The 14,483-nt window shown below is 39.7% G+C and overlaps 1 protein-coding gene across 1 annotated transcript in view; it reads right to left on the reverse strand.

Moving 5' to 3' along the window:
* The window catches only part of PDE4DIP (phosphodiesterase 4D interacting protein), a 356,229-nt gene that overhangs the window by 263,325 nt on the left and 78,421 nt on the right, over window positions 1–14,483 (reverse strand). Inside the window, exons 6-7 of the mRNA XM_081947133.1 lie at window positions 11,900–11,977; window positions 9,209–9,304 (exon numbers count right to left, since the gene is read on the reverse strand). Of these exons, the coding sequence (XP_081803259.1) occupies window positions 9,209–9,304; window positions 11,900–11,977 (174 nt within the window). The remainder of the gene's footprint in view (window positions 1–9,208; window positions 9,305–11,899; window positions 11,978–14,483) is intronic.

Here is a 14,483-nt window from a genome sequence, read left to right on the forward strand (position 1 = left end):
CAGTACACGAGTCATGGAAATACTTATAGAAAGATGATGTGCACACCAGATCGCACATTAGCTTACAGCAGCTTTTCAGATTTCCAGACATGTTTTGCATATAAAGATTTGGGACTTCCAGTGGCGCCGCTGTCCTTGGAAGATGCTCTCTCGGAAACGCCAGCCCGTGTTTGAGTAACAAGCTGTTAGGATAGCATAAATCAGCTGTCCAGCAGTTTGAAAACCTCCCCCTCAGGAAAAGAGGGGGAGATGAGCAGTCTGGCAGAGGGTAGAGCCGCCCAGCGGCCCCAGAAGCAATTCTGTAGCATGAAAGGTGCGAACTCCCCAGGAAGCCTGACAATCTCCTCATCACGGGACCCCTCTGCCTTTGCAGAACAAAAGGCAGCGTCCACACCTGCAATTTCAAGTTTATTTTACATCTGAATAAGAAGCAGGCAGAGCAAACCAGGAGGTCAACAAATTGCAAATACAAGCCTTAACTCCGCAGATTATATCTCTTTCTGTAAACTTAAAAGGAACTTTAAAAAAAAATGACACCAGAGCAATAAAGGGTGTGTTGAAAACGAAAGTGAAGCAGAAAATTGATTAGCACTTGTTAAGTGCCTGTTAGTGTTGCCGGAAGACTTTTTGGACTGAATAAATTGGCTGTTTAAAAGCTTGATTTGAATATTTTGTAATGGCCTCTAAGCAGGCAAAACTCAATATTTCGAAAAGTGCGGGCAGTTCGCCAGTGCAATCTTCTAAATTGCAATCTTTATTACCTCCGGTGGAAACACAACCACAAACCTTGACACTGGAGGCTCGACAAAATAACTTACAAAATGCATTAAAAGAACAGGCAGTTGTCTTGGAGGGAAAATTTACAAGTGCCTTTAAAGATGTCTCTGATGAAATATCTGGAATTAAGGATTTAATCCAAACACGTAACAAAGAGATAAGGGAGGATATAGTTGAGGCATTTAAAGGATTATTTGGCTACGTGGCATCTCTTGATGAGAAGGTGGAAGAAATTAATGAGGCTAATACAAAGTTGGACAACAAACTTGTGGCGGCACAAATTAAAATTGATAAGTCGGAGGCGGAGCTTACAATGATGCAATATATAACAAAGAAATTTGCCTTGAGGATAAGAGGGTTGAAGGAACATACTCAAGAAGACTTAAGAGAGATTTTTGCAGACGCTTTTGTCCAATTAACTGGGGAGCCAAAGGCCGAATGCTTCTGACAAATTGACAAAATTTACCGCGTTAATTCATGGATTGCCAGACAAAGACAACTGCCAAGCGATATCGTAATCTATTTTGTCACCAGGAAAATTAGGAATGAAATATTGCAAGCAACCTATAAAAACAAACTGCAAGTGGCAGGTCAAGATGTGATAGTACTGAAGGAAATCCCCCCCCAAAATGTTGAGATCTAGAAAGGATTATGCATTTCTAGTGGACAAACTTAGAAAGCGCCAGATTCAATACAGATGGGAGACCCCAGCCGGATTGGTGGTGAACTACATGGGAGAAAGACATCGCCTCAACTCTGTCTGGAAGGCAAAAGATTTCTATAGCATAGTACTAAAGGCAGGACGCCCTCCATCTCCAGGTCCCAAAGAAAGAAAAGAGACAGAGGAGCCCAGGCAGCAAGATAACCAGGAACAAACTGGGGTTGTGAGTTTGCTGCAGGAAACAGAAGAAATTATGGAACAAAGACAAACCCGCGAGGCTACCAAACGTAAAGAACAAGAATTAATGTCTCAACAAGTCCAGGTGGCAATTCGAGATAATATAAACACGAGCACAGAAGCAGTGGGAGGAGCTAGACCGAAGGTGAAATCCCAGCAAGATTTCCAGGCAGCTCTTAAAAAGCTTCAGTGTGCTAAAGATGACAACTAAATTTCTAACATGGAATGTCAATGGCTTAAATTCACCACAAAAAAGGAAAAAAATATTTCACTACTTGAAACAATTTAAAAATGATGTAATTTGCTTACAAGAAACACACATTAGAACACAGGACCAGAAATATTTGATGAATGCAAGACTGGGATCGCATTTTGTAGCATCTGCTCCGGAGAAGAAAAACAGTATAGTTATATATTTAAGAAAAGACTTAAAGGCTGAATTAATTGAAGCAGACCCTCAAGGTAGATATATTGCAATTGAACTATTAATAGAAGGAAAGAAAATACTCTTAACAGGAATATATGCTCCCAATCAACAACAAGAAAATTTTTATAAGTTGCTTCACACCAAATTAACACAATGGGGTTACATTTCCTGCGTTTTACTGGGCGATTGGAATGGAGTACTGGATCCTATTCAAGACAAGAAGAGGCTTTTGCAAAATACCCAAACACGAACAAGATAACCTAAATCTTTTTTTTTCTTAAAATTTTTATTGGTTTTAAAAAAATTTACAAGGGAAAAAGGGTAAAAGGTTATAGAACATTTTGACAGCTACATCGTGCGAGGGGGAGAAGCCCCTCCGGCTCTCGCAACTTTTACAAAAAGGAAAAATAGAAAACTATAAACATTTACTTAGATATTAGCAGTTTTAAGTTTAACCAAATCATCAGTATGTTTCAATCATTTTACTTTTGTCACTTCCTTAAAAATACATTGTAACAACATTTGGAATAGTGTTTCAATTCACTTTTGTGATCTGAGTCTTCTTGTTGTCTCCTCTTCCCCCCCGTCCACTGGCAGAGCCTCAGCCCCTCCCTGCTTTGTATCTTGTGTAGGATCCCCCACATCACCTAATAGAGCAGTATGTTTTTTCATGAAAGCCTCTGCTTCCGCAACTGTGTTAATTCTAATTCTACTGCCCTCCCAAAAAATCAACATGCCTTCTGGTAACAGCCATTTGAACCAGATCCCGTTATTATATAATTTTTTTGCTAAGAAGGTATATTTCCTTCTCTTATCTCTTACTTTCTTTGGGATCTGCTTAAGAATGGCTATTTCTTTATCCTTATATTTTAATGGTCCTCCCCTTTGAGCTCCTAGAACCTCATCTCTTGTAGTTTTTCTAAGAAATTTAACATGAACTTCCCTTGGGACATTATGTGTTCTTGCATAGGCTGAATTAATCCTATAGATCAAGTCAATATCCCACCCAAGCTGTTGTTTATCTCTGTTAATATATTCTGCTAACATTGTGGTCATAATCTCTTTAAGATCTTCATTTTCAACTTCTGGTAAATTTTGAAACCTTTCAAATTCCGTTTTTATCATGTGATTCTCAAATTCTATATTCCCCCTTTGGATTGCCTCCAGGCCACTCCTCATCCCAACCGCATCCTCCTCCAGTACACCTATCCGCTGTTCGTTCTGTGTTGTTTTTTGTTGTGTCTCTCTGAGCTGATCATTTAAGTCCTGCAACTTTTTTTTCATTTCATCCTGTCCCTTTAAGAGTGCCTGAAGCATCTGCTGAGTAGAGAAATCCTTTCAACTCTCTTCAGGGGCTTTAGGTTGTAGAAAAGACACCAACTGTGATTGGTGGGCAATGGGGCTGGATGTAGAAGATGTTGGGGCCAACGAGGCCTTTCCAGGTGGTAATTTTTTTGGACCCATCATGAAGCTCGGAGATAATTGTTGTTCTATACAGGGAATGGTGTCCGTAGGAAAGCACAGCTGGTAGAGGCCACCAAACAGGCAAGTCCAAAGGAGAATAAGTTGTTTAATTCAAGACCAAAGAAGATGGGTGGATCAAAACATTCCAAATCCAGGGAAAAGGTTTATTTGAAGAGGCTCCTGGAGATCTCTGGGGTAGAAATTAGATCAAGGCAAACAAAGTCTTTCAAGGGAAGAGTCTCATGCTCACAGACAAAGAAGAAAGAGGAAGTGGTTCAGCCAGCACCGGTGGTTAGGAAACAGCAAAATCAGAATTCCCATAGATAGCTTAGAGAAGAATCAGTTCACCATCCTTTCTCTCACAGTTGTAGTCAAAAGAGAAAAAAAAGAGGGAAAATGGGTTTTCTTTTCCTTTTTTCCCCATTAATCAAGGGAAGTGAAAGTATTTTAAACTTTTTTGAACTTTCCCTCTCTCCCTCGCAAGGGAGAGATTTTCCAAGTGCCGCTTTTCCGAGGGGGGTGGAAATTCCCTCCCCCTCCACTTTTAACTCCTTCATTGGTTGAAACAAAGTCAGGAAAAAAAACTGCAAGACAGTCAGTAAGGCTTTAAACTGTATAAGACCCGGGGAAAGCCCCCACCTCACCGCGCTTCAGCTGTTGCATTCAAATTAGTCATTTCCTTCCTGGCTGCGCTCGACGAAGCGTGCGTTGGGATTCCGCGCGCTCCCTGCACTCCACGGCTCCTAGGGCAAAGCTGGAGACACCCCCCCACGGCCGCCGCCGTTCCAGGGGGTCCCAGCAAGCCGCCCCTATGGCAGGGCGCCACTCCAAGGCACCCTGTGCTCCCCTAGGATCCACGGGAGCCCACCGAGGTAGCGAGAAGGCAGACACTCGCATCCGTCACCTTCGGCTGCCGGAAGTGATCCACCTAAATCTTTTTTTGATATGATGGATGACTTTGAATTGAGGAATATCTGGAGAGAACAGAATGTTAAAGAATGGGATTTTACCTTTTTTCTCTGATAGGCACCAATCTCTTTCCAGAATTGATTTTATACTAATTACAAATGATTTTTTTTCAGGGTAAAGAAGATAAGATATGTCTGAGAACTTTAACAGATCACAACCTGGTCTGGATGGAACTTGGAATATGGAGACCGACCCAGGAGGTCTTGGAGATTAAATGAGAAAAATGTTACGGAATGTAAAAAACTATTGAAAGAATATTTTGCTTTTAATATGCATAAGGGGATATCAATGGAAATGGTTTATAGGCGTAGACAAAGGGAGAAACAAAGGGAATTAGAGGAAGAGATAAAAAAAAAGAACAGGAGTTAATGTCTAAACCAGATGATAAGAAGACAAAAGAGATAATTACTCTACTGCGAGGACAGTTCAATATGCTAATGTCGGACCAGATAGTCACTAATTTTCTATATGCTAAATATAACACTTTTTGTAATGCCAATAAACCGGGTCGATGGCTAGCATATATGTTAAGGAAAAAACAAAGATTCTGTAATATAGAGAAAGTAGAATATAAAGGGAAAGAAGTTTTCCAACAGGATATGATTAAAAAGACTTTTTTAGAATTTTACACCAGACTGTATGCTGGTGACAAAATACAAGGGTCAGATATAGACCGATATTTGGAGAAGGAGAAAATTCCTATACTTACAGATGAGCAAAGGGGAAGCTTGAATCAACTTGTAACTGCAGAGGAAATCCTCCTGGCAATTAAGCACATAAAAATCGGCAAAGCGCCTGGCACAGATGGCCTGACAGCAGTTTATTATAAAAAGTTACAACTGGAAATGATGGAACCTCTTAGGGAACTATTTAATAAAATTCAAATGGAAGGCAGGGTCCCACCTTCTTGGAAATCAGCTTTTATTTCATTGATTCCAAAAGAGGAACAGGATCTTACCCAGCCAAAAAACTACAGGCCTATTTCATTACTTAATACAGACTACAAAATTTTTGCTAAAATATTAGTAAATAGGTTAATGCCAATTGCGCAACAAACAATTCACAATGATCAGTCTGGTTTTATACAGGGAAGGCAAATGAAAAGTAATGTAAGACAAATCATTAATATAATGTAATACTTGGGAAAGTATAACCAAGTCCCGGCAGTGCTTCTATTCTTAGATGCAGAGAAAGCATTCAACCAAGTCAATTGGCAATTTTTAATAAAAATACTACAAAAGATGCAGTTTGGAGAGCATTTCATGCAATCTATCAAAGCAATATACCAGAAACAGACAGCACAAATTATAGTTAATGGAGGCTTAACAGAATCTTTTAAAATTGAAAAAGGAACAAGACAGGGGTGTCCCTTGTCTCCATTATCGTTTATCTTAACCCTGGAATTGTTATTGAACAGAATACGTGGGTCTGATGAACTACAAGGAATTAAGATTAGGCACTACGAATATAGAGTGAGAGCATTTGCGGATGACTTGGTTGTAACTTTAACTCAGCCGGGGGAATCAGTTATAGGTCTAATGAATATAATTAACCAATATGGTCAAGTATCTGGGTTCAAAGTAAATCTAGGGAAGACAAAGATGATAGCTAAAAATATGATTACGAATAAAAAAAAGAATTAGAAAGAGTAACAGGATGTAAGATAGTAAAAAAGGTTAAATACTTAGGAATTTGTATTACAACTTCAAATGGGAAATTATATAAGTAGAATTATGAACCATTATAGCATAAAATACAGAGAGAAATGAATAAATGGAAAATATTACAATTGTCTTTGTTGGGAAGGATAGCAGCAGTTAAAATGAATGTTTTGCCCAAGTTTCTATTCTTCTTTCAAATGATACCAATACTTAAAAAAGACGCAAATTTGGAAGAATGGCAGAAAGGTATTAACAACTTGTTTGGCCAGGAAAGAAACCGAGAATAAAACTTAAAATAATGCAAGATATACGTAAAAGAGAAGGCTTAAAATGCCTAACTTAAAATTATACTATGAAGCAGCAGTTTTAGCAACAATTAGCGATTGGATTAACCTAACAGAGGATAGAATATTGAATATTGAGGGTTATGATTTGGTATATGGCTGGAATGCTTATTTAATATACAACAAGAAGGCCGACAAGATCTTTAAAAGTCATATTTTAAGGAATGCCTTACTGCGTGTTTGGAAAAAATATCAATATAGGTTAAACGACAAAATACTTATGTGGGGGGTGCCCAGACATGCTATAGAGAATATAAGTATAGAACAAAAACAAGATCGAATTACATATGCAGAACTCCTTAGTATGGATAGAGGTGCACTGCAGTTGAAATCTTTGAATACATTAAGAGATGAAAGGGTAATTCAAACCTGGTTCCAGTATGGTCAGTTACAGGCTAGATGGAAAAAAGACCAGAAATCCGGTATTATTCAAAATGAGGATAACTTGGTAAAACATATCAGGGACCAGGGTCAAATGCACATAAAAAGGTTGTATAATGTATTGATAGAAATAGACTCAGAAACAGAATTAGTTAAAGATTGTATGATAAAATGGGCACAAAATTTTGAAGAACCAATAGTGATGGAAACATGGGAAGAGATTTGGGTAAGAAATGTAAAATTTACACAAGCTCAGAACTTGAGAGAGAATTTCTACAAGATGTTGTACAGATGGCATTTAGATCCAAAAAGGCTAGCCTGTATGTATCCAAACCTACAATCTAAATGTTGGAGATGTGTCTGTGCTGATGCCACGTACTACCATATTTGGTGGACTTGTAAAAAAGTTAAAGCATTTTGGATAAAAATATGGTGGGTTATTCAAAATATTTTGAAAAAGAGGATAAAGTTCACACCCCAGTTGTTTTTGTTAGGCATAGTTTCAGACTGTACTGTCATAGAGACTAATCTGATCTTGAACCTAACAACGGCAGCAAGATTGTTGGTAGCGCAATACTGAAAGAAGGAAGAGTTGCCTACTATCCAAGAATGGACGTTAAAAGTAGTAAACTTAGCAGAGATGGCCAAAATTTCAGCGTATTTGAAGGATCACTCAGATGAGAAGTACAAGGTGGACTGGAGAAGATGGATTGACTATATTCAAAACAAATACCGGACTAAAAAATTTCAGTTAGCTTATGAATGAAGGCATAAAGAATGTTACAATTTATTCAAAGTTAGTTTAAAGCACATGAATAGTAACATGTTAAAATTAGTTAGCTTATGTTAGTGTATGGTTGTTAAATGTTTATACCCTGTATTTTGCTCTGGGAGGTTGGGGGGAGGGAGGGGGAAGAGGGGAAGGTAAGGGGGGTGATAATTGTAAAATTTATTAAACATTTTAATAAAAAAAAAGGTTGGCAAGATGAAAAGAAAAGAAAAGAAAAGAAAAAAACAAAAAAAGAGTTGCTAATTTAGGAAGATATATTCTATACAAACCAGGCTTTCATCTTGATTTAAACAAATAATGTATTAACTTTCAGACAGCAAGAACAAAAGAAGGAAAATGAATGGCTGAAATGCTTTCAATTAGGGGGGAAACTCAACTTCTTTGTAACTGAGTCAAAAATAAACTTAGCTAAATTTTATTTTATGTCAAATTTGAATCATTTCTGAACCATTTGAAAACTTATTGCTATTCAACTTGGCAAAGAACTGGGGAGAGGGACATGTGAGAAGGAATGCAAATGATCCAAGAATAGACTGTGTGAGCCAAGAACCCACCAAAGGTCACTACTGCACTACGACAAAGAAATGAACTTTTCTCCAAAAAAAAAAAAAAGACATTCATAATTGGACAGCATGACCTTATGGGTGGGAAGGAGGGGAGACTAATGTTTAACTATGTAGCATTGCAGAAGAAAACTGCAGAGCTGATTTTACTTCTTCAGTGCCGAAATGGTGTATCCAATAAAGTTTTAGTTTTGGGATTACAAAGTTCCCGAGAGTGTTTACCTTTCTTGGGTTTGCTTGTCAGACTGTTGACATTTAACCAAAAACTTAGAACAGCTACATTTTCACCATAAACCCCAGATCTAGCTGACTTTCAGATAATTTTGAATCACAATTATTTAAGGCATTATCAATATGCCTTTTTAGCAGGCACAAAATATTACTGTATGGATTAACAGTCAAAAATTATTTGTATTACTTTGGTATTACTGCTATATGAATATATGAGTTGGATCTTGAAGATAATATATTTGAACACACTGCTCAGTGCTGAAAGCTACTGCTATAGCATCCCCCCAAAAATATTCACCCAGCCTTTGTTTCAGTATCTCCAGTAGGATTTTCCCCCTCATGTTCAATTAAAATCAATTTCTTGTAATTTAAATGTAAAGTTTACCTGTTCCCATAAAACAATTGAACAGTTCTATTGGCTACAAAGGTACCTCCAATTTTTCTTTTCATGCACTGTTGTGCCCACCATTCCGTACTCATATCTTTGATTTGATCCTATTAAATTTCATAGTGTTGGATCTTGCACAATATTTTAGCTTGTTAAGATCTTCCTCCATGTAATATATTTGCTTGTTTCCAACCTTGAAAGCCAAAACTACATTAAGGTGTATTCTAGCCAGCACACTGACTGAAGATGTTACATCTAGAAATAATTCTATTGTTCCCAAGATAATTTTGAACATTTTTGAAATTAAATAAATACCTTATTCATAGCATTTAAAGTGCTGATTTTTTCCATATGTTCTGTATCATTTAACATGCCGCAGTATGTTAGCTGCTGATTAGCCTCAAACATATTCTGAAGAGACAAAGAGAATAAGAAAAATAGTATTTGCTGAGATATTGTTTACCTTTTATTGTTATATCGTTTCACTAAAACTGCTTGGAAGAGGCAAAGTGCAACATTTATTTATTCATTAACAAAGCTCCATATTTTTTAAGCTGCTGAAATTGAGAGAATTATTTAAAGCATCATTATCTTCCTTTTCTGGTTCATGAAGCTGAAACATTCAGTTTCTTTAATAAATAGCAGAGAAGGTGCTGAAATTACACGTTTGAAGGCAGTTTTTGCAAATAATTTCAAAATATAAAGTACATACACCCCAAGAGACATCTTTCATTAAAATATCTGCAATATATCTCTATAAGAGAGAAGTAAAATTAGTTTTTTAATGGAATGCAGTTTTTCTTCTCTAACATTTTAGCTACATTGTTATTAGAATTGCTAATCCTATAGATGAGACAGTTCAACTAAAACTCTGGTATATTGAACAGTTCAGAGTATCACATAAAGATGATGCATTTATCTGATTGTTGATTCTTTGTATTTAGTATATATGTATTTTATTATTGTATTTTCTTCAATCTGTTTTATCCTAAATAACACTAGTTTAAGTCTAGTAGTTCTTTGTAACATTTTATGATTTTAAGCAAGACTACAATCTTACTTACTGAGTTCAGTAGGATTTCTGTACACATGCTTAAGATTGTGCATACATAACATTAAAATTATAGAAAGCAGCTTCTCTTTTACAAATTCCAGAATTAATTGTAACTATATCATTTTAATGGAATCAATTCCTGGAGATGTTGCAAGAAGATAATCTTCAGCAAAGCCAATTCTGTCTGTATCTCTGGATTTCCACCATGCAATTAACTTAATTTAACTGAGTTTTGTAATGTGAAAATACTAGGAGAAAACAAAATTGCTGAAAGAAAATACAATTGTCATTCGAAAATCAGCTACTATACTGTAGGCATTTGTCTACTTTTTAAGGTAACGAGCCCTGGTGGCACAGTGATTAGAATGGAGTATTGCAGGCTAACTCTGCTCACAGTCTGGAATTCAATTCTGACAGGCTCAAGGTTGACTCACCCTTCCAAGGTTGGTTAAAATGAGTTCCCAGAATGTTGGGGACAATACGCTGACACTGCAAACTACTCAGAAAGTGCTGTAAAGCACTACTGTATTTCCCCGAAAATAAGACAGGGTCTTAATTCCTTTTGATGCCCGAAAATAACCTTGGCCTTATTATCAGGGGGTCTTATTATTTTGGGGGTGCAGGAAGCCCTGGGCAGCCTGTGCACTCACAGCCGGGAGTCTGGCAGAGGCTCCCTCCATGCGCCGCCATCAAGCCCCTCCCCTCCCTCAGTGTGGGTGTGGAATGCAAGCAGCCCAAAGGCACCAAACCACGCAAGCGCCTACCCTCCTGCTCGCGTGCCTCCCAGGCCTCACCACGTCAATGTATGCTGCTTCTGCTGCTTTCCTTGCATGCAGACAAAAGCAAAAGCAGCAGAAATCTTTCTTTCTCTCTCCCAAACTCCTCCTCTGCGGCTTCCAAACCACCAGTCAGGGCAGCGGCCGCTCTATAGCGATGGTCACCAGAGGACTCCCATTCCCCTTTGCTCCTCTCTGATCACCCCACAGTCTCCTCACCCAAGTGTGGAGTGCCTGCCGGCAAGCCTAGGAAGCCTCTCTTCCTTGGGAGTCATGGATGGGACGGTGACCCGGCCAGACTCTTCTTGGGGAGGGGAGCCTCGCAGTACCCTTGCCTGCCCCCCCTTCCTTACGCTTACTCTTCCCAGGCACCCAGCAGTGAGACATCAGGCAGCCGTGCCAAGGGCAGCCCCGACAGATGCAGCTCAGCCGGCCCAGCCATGGCCAGTACTCCTTGCCCATGGCTGAGCTTGGCCACAAGGGGCTAGCCTGGGCCTCCGCAGGCGGCAACGGCAGCAGCAGCAAAACCTGCAATGCCTCAGCCATCCCCGCCAAGAGACCCGCGCCAGCTGCGACTGCCCACCATGCAGCAGCCACCCCCACTGGAAGCATGCACACCAACTTCTGCCCGCCATGTATGGAGTCCCCTCTGCCGCTGCTGGCCGCCTTGCTGAGATAGCCCCGTGGTGACGATGCTGACACTGTGGCTGCTGTGGCAGGGGCTTGGTACTGTGGCCTATGCAGACACGGCACCTGGGCGAGAGCGGGCGGGCCATCACCATGGCGCAGGAGCAGAAACAGGCACTCAAGGTCTATAGTCGGTGCCACAGGCAGTGGGCGGGCAGCAGGAGCAGGGTGTGCAGGAGTTCGCAGGGATGTGGCTGCCATGGGAGGGTTGGTGTGTGTGTGAGGGACCTATGTGTGTGTGAGAGAGGGGGGGTTATTTTCAGGGGAGGGCGTATATTTTTGCCCACTCCAAAAATCTGGCATGGCCTTATTTTCAGGACAAGTCATATTTTCGGGGAAACACAGTATAAGTCTAAGTGCTGTTGGTAACTGAATTAGCATTTATTGCTATGTAAATATAGATATAATAGATATATAAATATAAAGCCAGTTTGGTCTAATGGTTAAGACATTGGGTTAGAAACTAGAAACAGTGAAATCCAGTCTCACCGTAGGCATGAAAGCAGGCTGGGTGACTTTTGACCAGTCAGTCTCTCTCAGCCCAACTTGCTTCATAGGGCAGTTGCTCTTGAAAGGAAAGTAGTAGGAGGAAAGAATATTATGTATGTTCACCACCTTGATTTATTTATAGAAATAATAGGCAGGATAAAAAAATATTTAAATAATACTGTTAGAGGTACTATTTGTTAAGTATAGCCACTGAACGTATCAGTAAAATTTATAAAATTTTGTTAACAAAGTCAATGAAATTCATAACGCAGTCTCCTTGCACATGATATCTAGCATGCCAGTGAGGACAAACTGAAGTGATATATTTTTATGACAATAACAATTCCCTTAAAAAATACCCACAGAAGACATGCCAATTTTTATGTGAATATCCTAATCAGGTCATAGCTAGCACAAATCTGAACTAATAAATTCAACTCTACGAGGACTTTTAAAAAGATAACTCTTATTTCACATGTAAGGCAGAAAATAACATTCATTGTAATCCTTTGCAAAGCAAACATAACTGAAAGCTAAAAGAAAAAAAAAACTTCAAGCAAAAAAAGCAGAAAATGAACATGCAATTTTCAGAATCCAACAATAATGGATTGAAGAAAGCAACCAGTAAACTACAGATTGCATCTCAAACCAAAAGTGCATGAAAAATACAGGATGACAATATTTGAGAATCTGAAAGGCAGAATTGGAAGAAATAATCTTCTACCTTAGTTCGAAGTGGAACATAATCCATATGTAAGTCTTCCCACAACTCCTGCAGATCAGACATCTCCAAGGCAAAAGCTAGGGCAAAGTCAGGTTGAGATTTTAGCACCACATCTGAGAAGCCAGAAGAAAAGTTTTTATCGAAGTTCTGCCAATGAGAACTTGATTTTACAGGAATAGGTAACTTGCTCCCTCTGGGACTCTGGACTGGCTTGCAGTCAAAAGCTTTCACCAAATTAAGGGCTACTTCTAACCTGTTGCCCTGAAGTGAAAAGCTTTGGGCTCCACAGTTACACATTGCGTTTCTTTTTGCCTTTGTGTCCGTTTCCTCCTCTTTTGGATGTAATGCATCAGCGATCGCAGTTGCACCCAACGATCCAAGGGACAATTCGGGAGTTTCCCCTTCCACTTTTTCTTCATCCAAAGGCGCCTTGACGCTTAGCAAGTCAGTAATTACTGGCTCACATATAATTAACTCTTCACTACAAACGTTGGCAGAACACCTGGATGATCCACAGGAGAGATTTCTTACCACCTTTCGTGGGATTTTGCAAATTGCCTCATAATCAGCATCAGTAACGCGCAGCATAGAACAACCCCGACACCGCCTAGGACGGCTTTCTTCAGTGGGGCACGCTTGTGGGTCTCCAACCCGTTCCTCCGGCTCTGTCCAACATTCAAACCCTGAATAAGCGAAGTCTTCCTGGAGGAGAGTCGAGTAGCGCAGATCCGGCAGGCTGGAGACGTCCGTCGTCTCGTCGGTGGGCTCGACATTGTTCTTCCTGTATATTCCAGCGACACACAGCTTGAGGCGGTCCTTTTCTAGCATCAGCTTTTGCAACCGCTCAATTGACAGCGCTTCGATGCGCGCAATAACAGTATCAAAGCGATATATGCGCTCCAACATAAAGGCACACTTGCTGCAGATAAACTCGTTTTTGCCATCCCGTGAGACCTCCTTGCCCAGAACATGCGAGAGCAAAACCTGGAAATTCAATTTAGTTGCGGTATGGAAGATCCAGCGCCTCTGATTGCCACAAAGTTCCCGACCACAAATTCGACAGGATTCCCTCATTTCTTCAGGGGCCTCCCTTCTCTTTTGTCTCTCTCAGTTGCTATTTCCCAGCTGAGTTAGCTTTAGATGACCGAAAGAACACTAACTCAGATGGTAGGAGCAAAAAAAAAAATCCTTCCCCACAGATCTGCCTAGCTCAAAAATGCCCCTCCATTCAATCTCATACACCTCTCCGCCCGAATCGGATAACTGACCAGTACCCGAAAGCGCCTCCTTTCAACAAGCTACTGAGTCTCCCCCACTTTGTTCCCAGGCTGCTGCAAGAATGGAAAAGACACTGCAGCCCTCAAATATTTTTTAATAGCAGTTCAGATTTCAAGATGGCCGAGACAATGTCAGCACACATTTCGCGCAAAGATTCTTGGGAAATGTAGTTTGCCAGCCTGACTCCGAAACTATTTGATTTGCTGATTAAAGATAAGCAAAGTTCTATAACCTCGTTTCAATTTAATTACTGTATTGCTGTGTTGAATAAATCCTATCAGTCCGAGATAAAGGGTCAAACATGAATAGGTGAACTGAATCCAAAATTTATTAAGTTAAAAAAGGGCTGAGATGGTTTGACTGTAAGAAGAATGTATGAGGCTTAAAATAAATTTAGTTATTATATTTATTAAATTTATATGCCTCCTATCTCTTGGTTCTGTTCACCATAATACAAGAAGGATGCTGATTTGGGAAGAGTGCAGAAAAAAAGTAACAAAAATGGTGAGGGACTTGGACACTAAATTCTATGAAGAACTGGGTGTGCTAGGTTAGAGAAGAGAAGATTAAGGGGTGATATGA

This window comes from Natrix helvetica, assembly GCF_964273705.1.
Source record: "Natrix helvetica genome assembly, chromosome: 3".
Lineage (NCBI taxonomy): Eukaryota > Metazoa > Chordata > Lepidosauria > Squamata > Natricidae > Natrix > Natrix helvetica.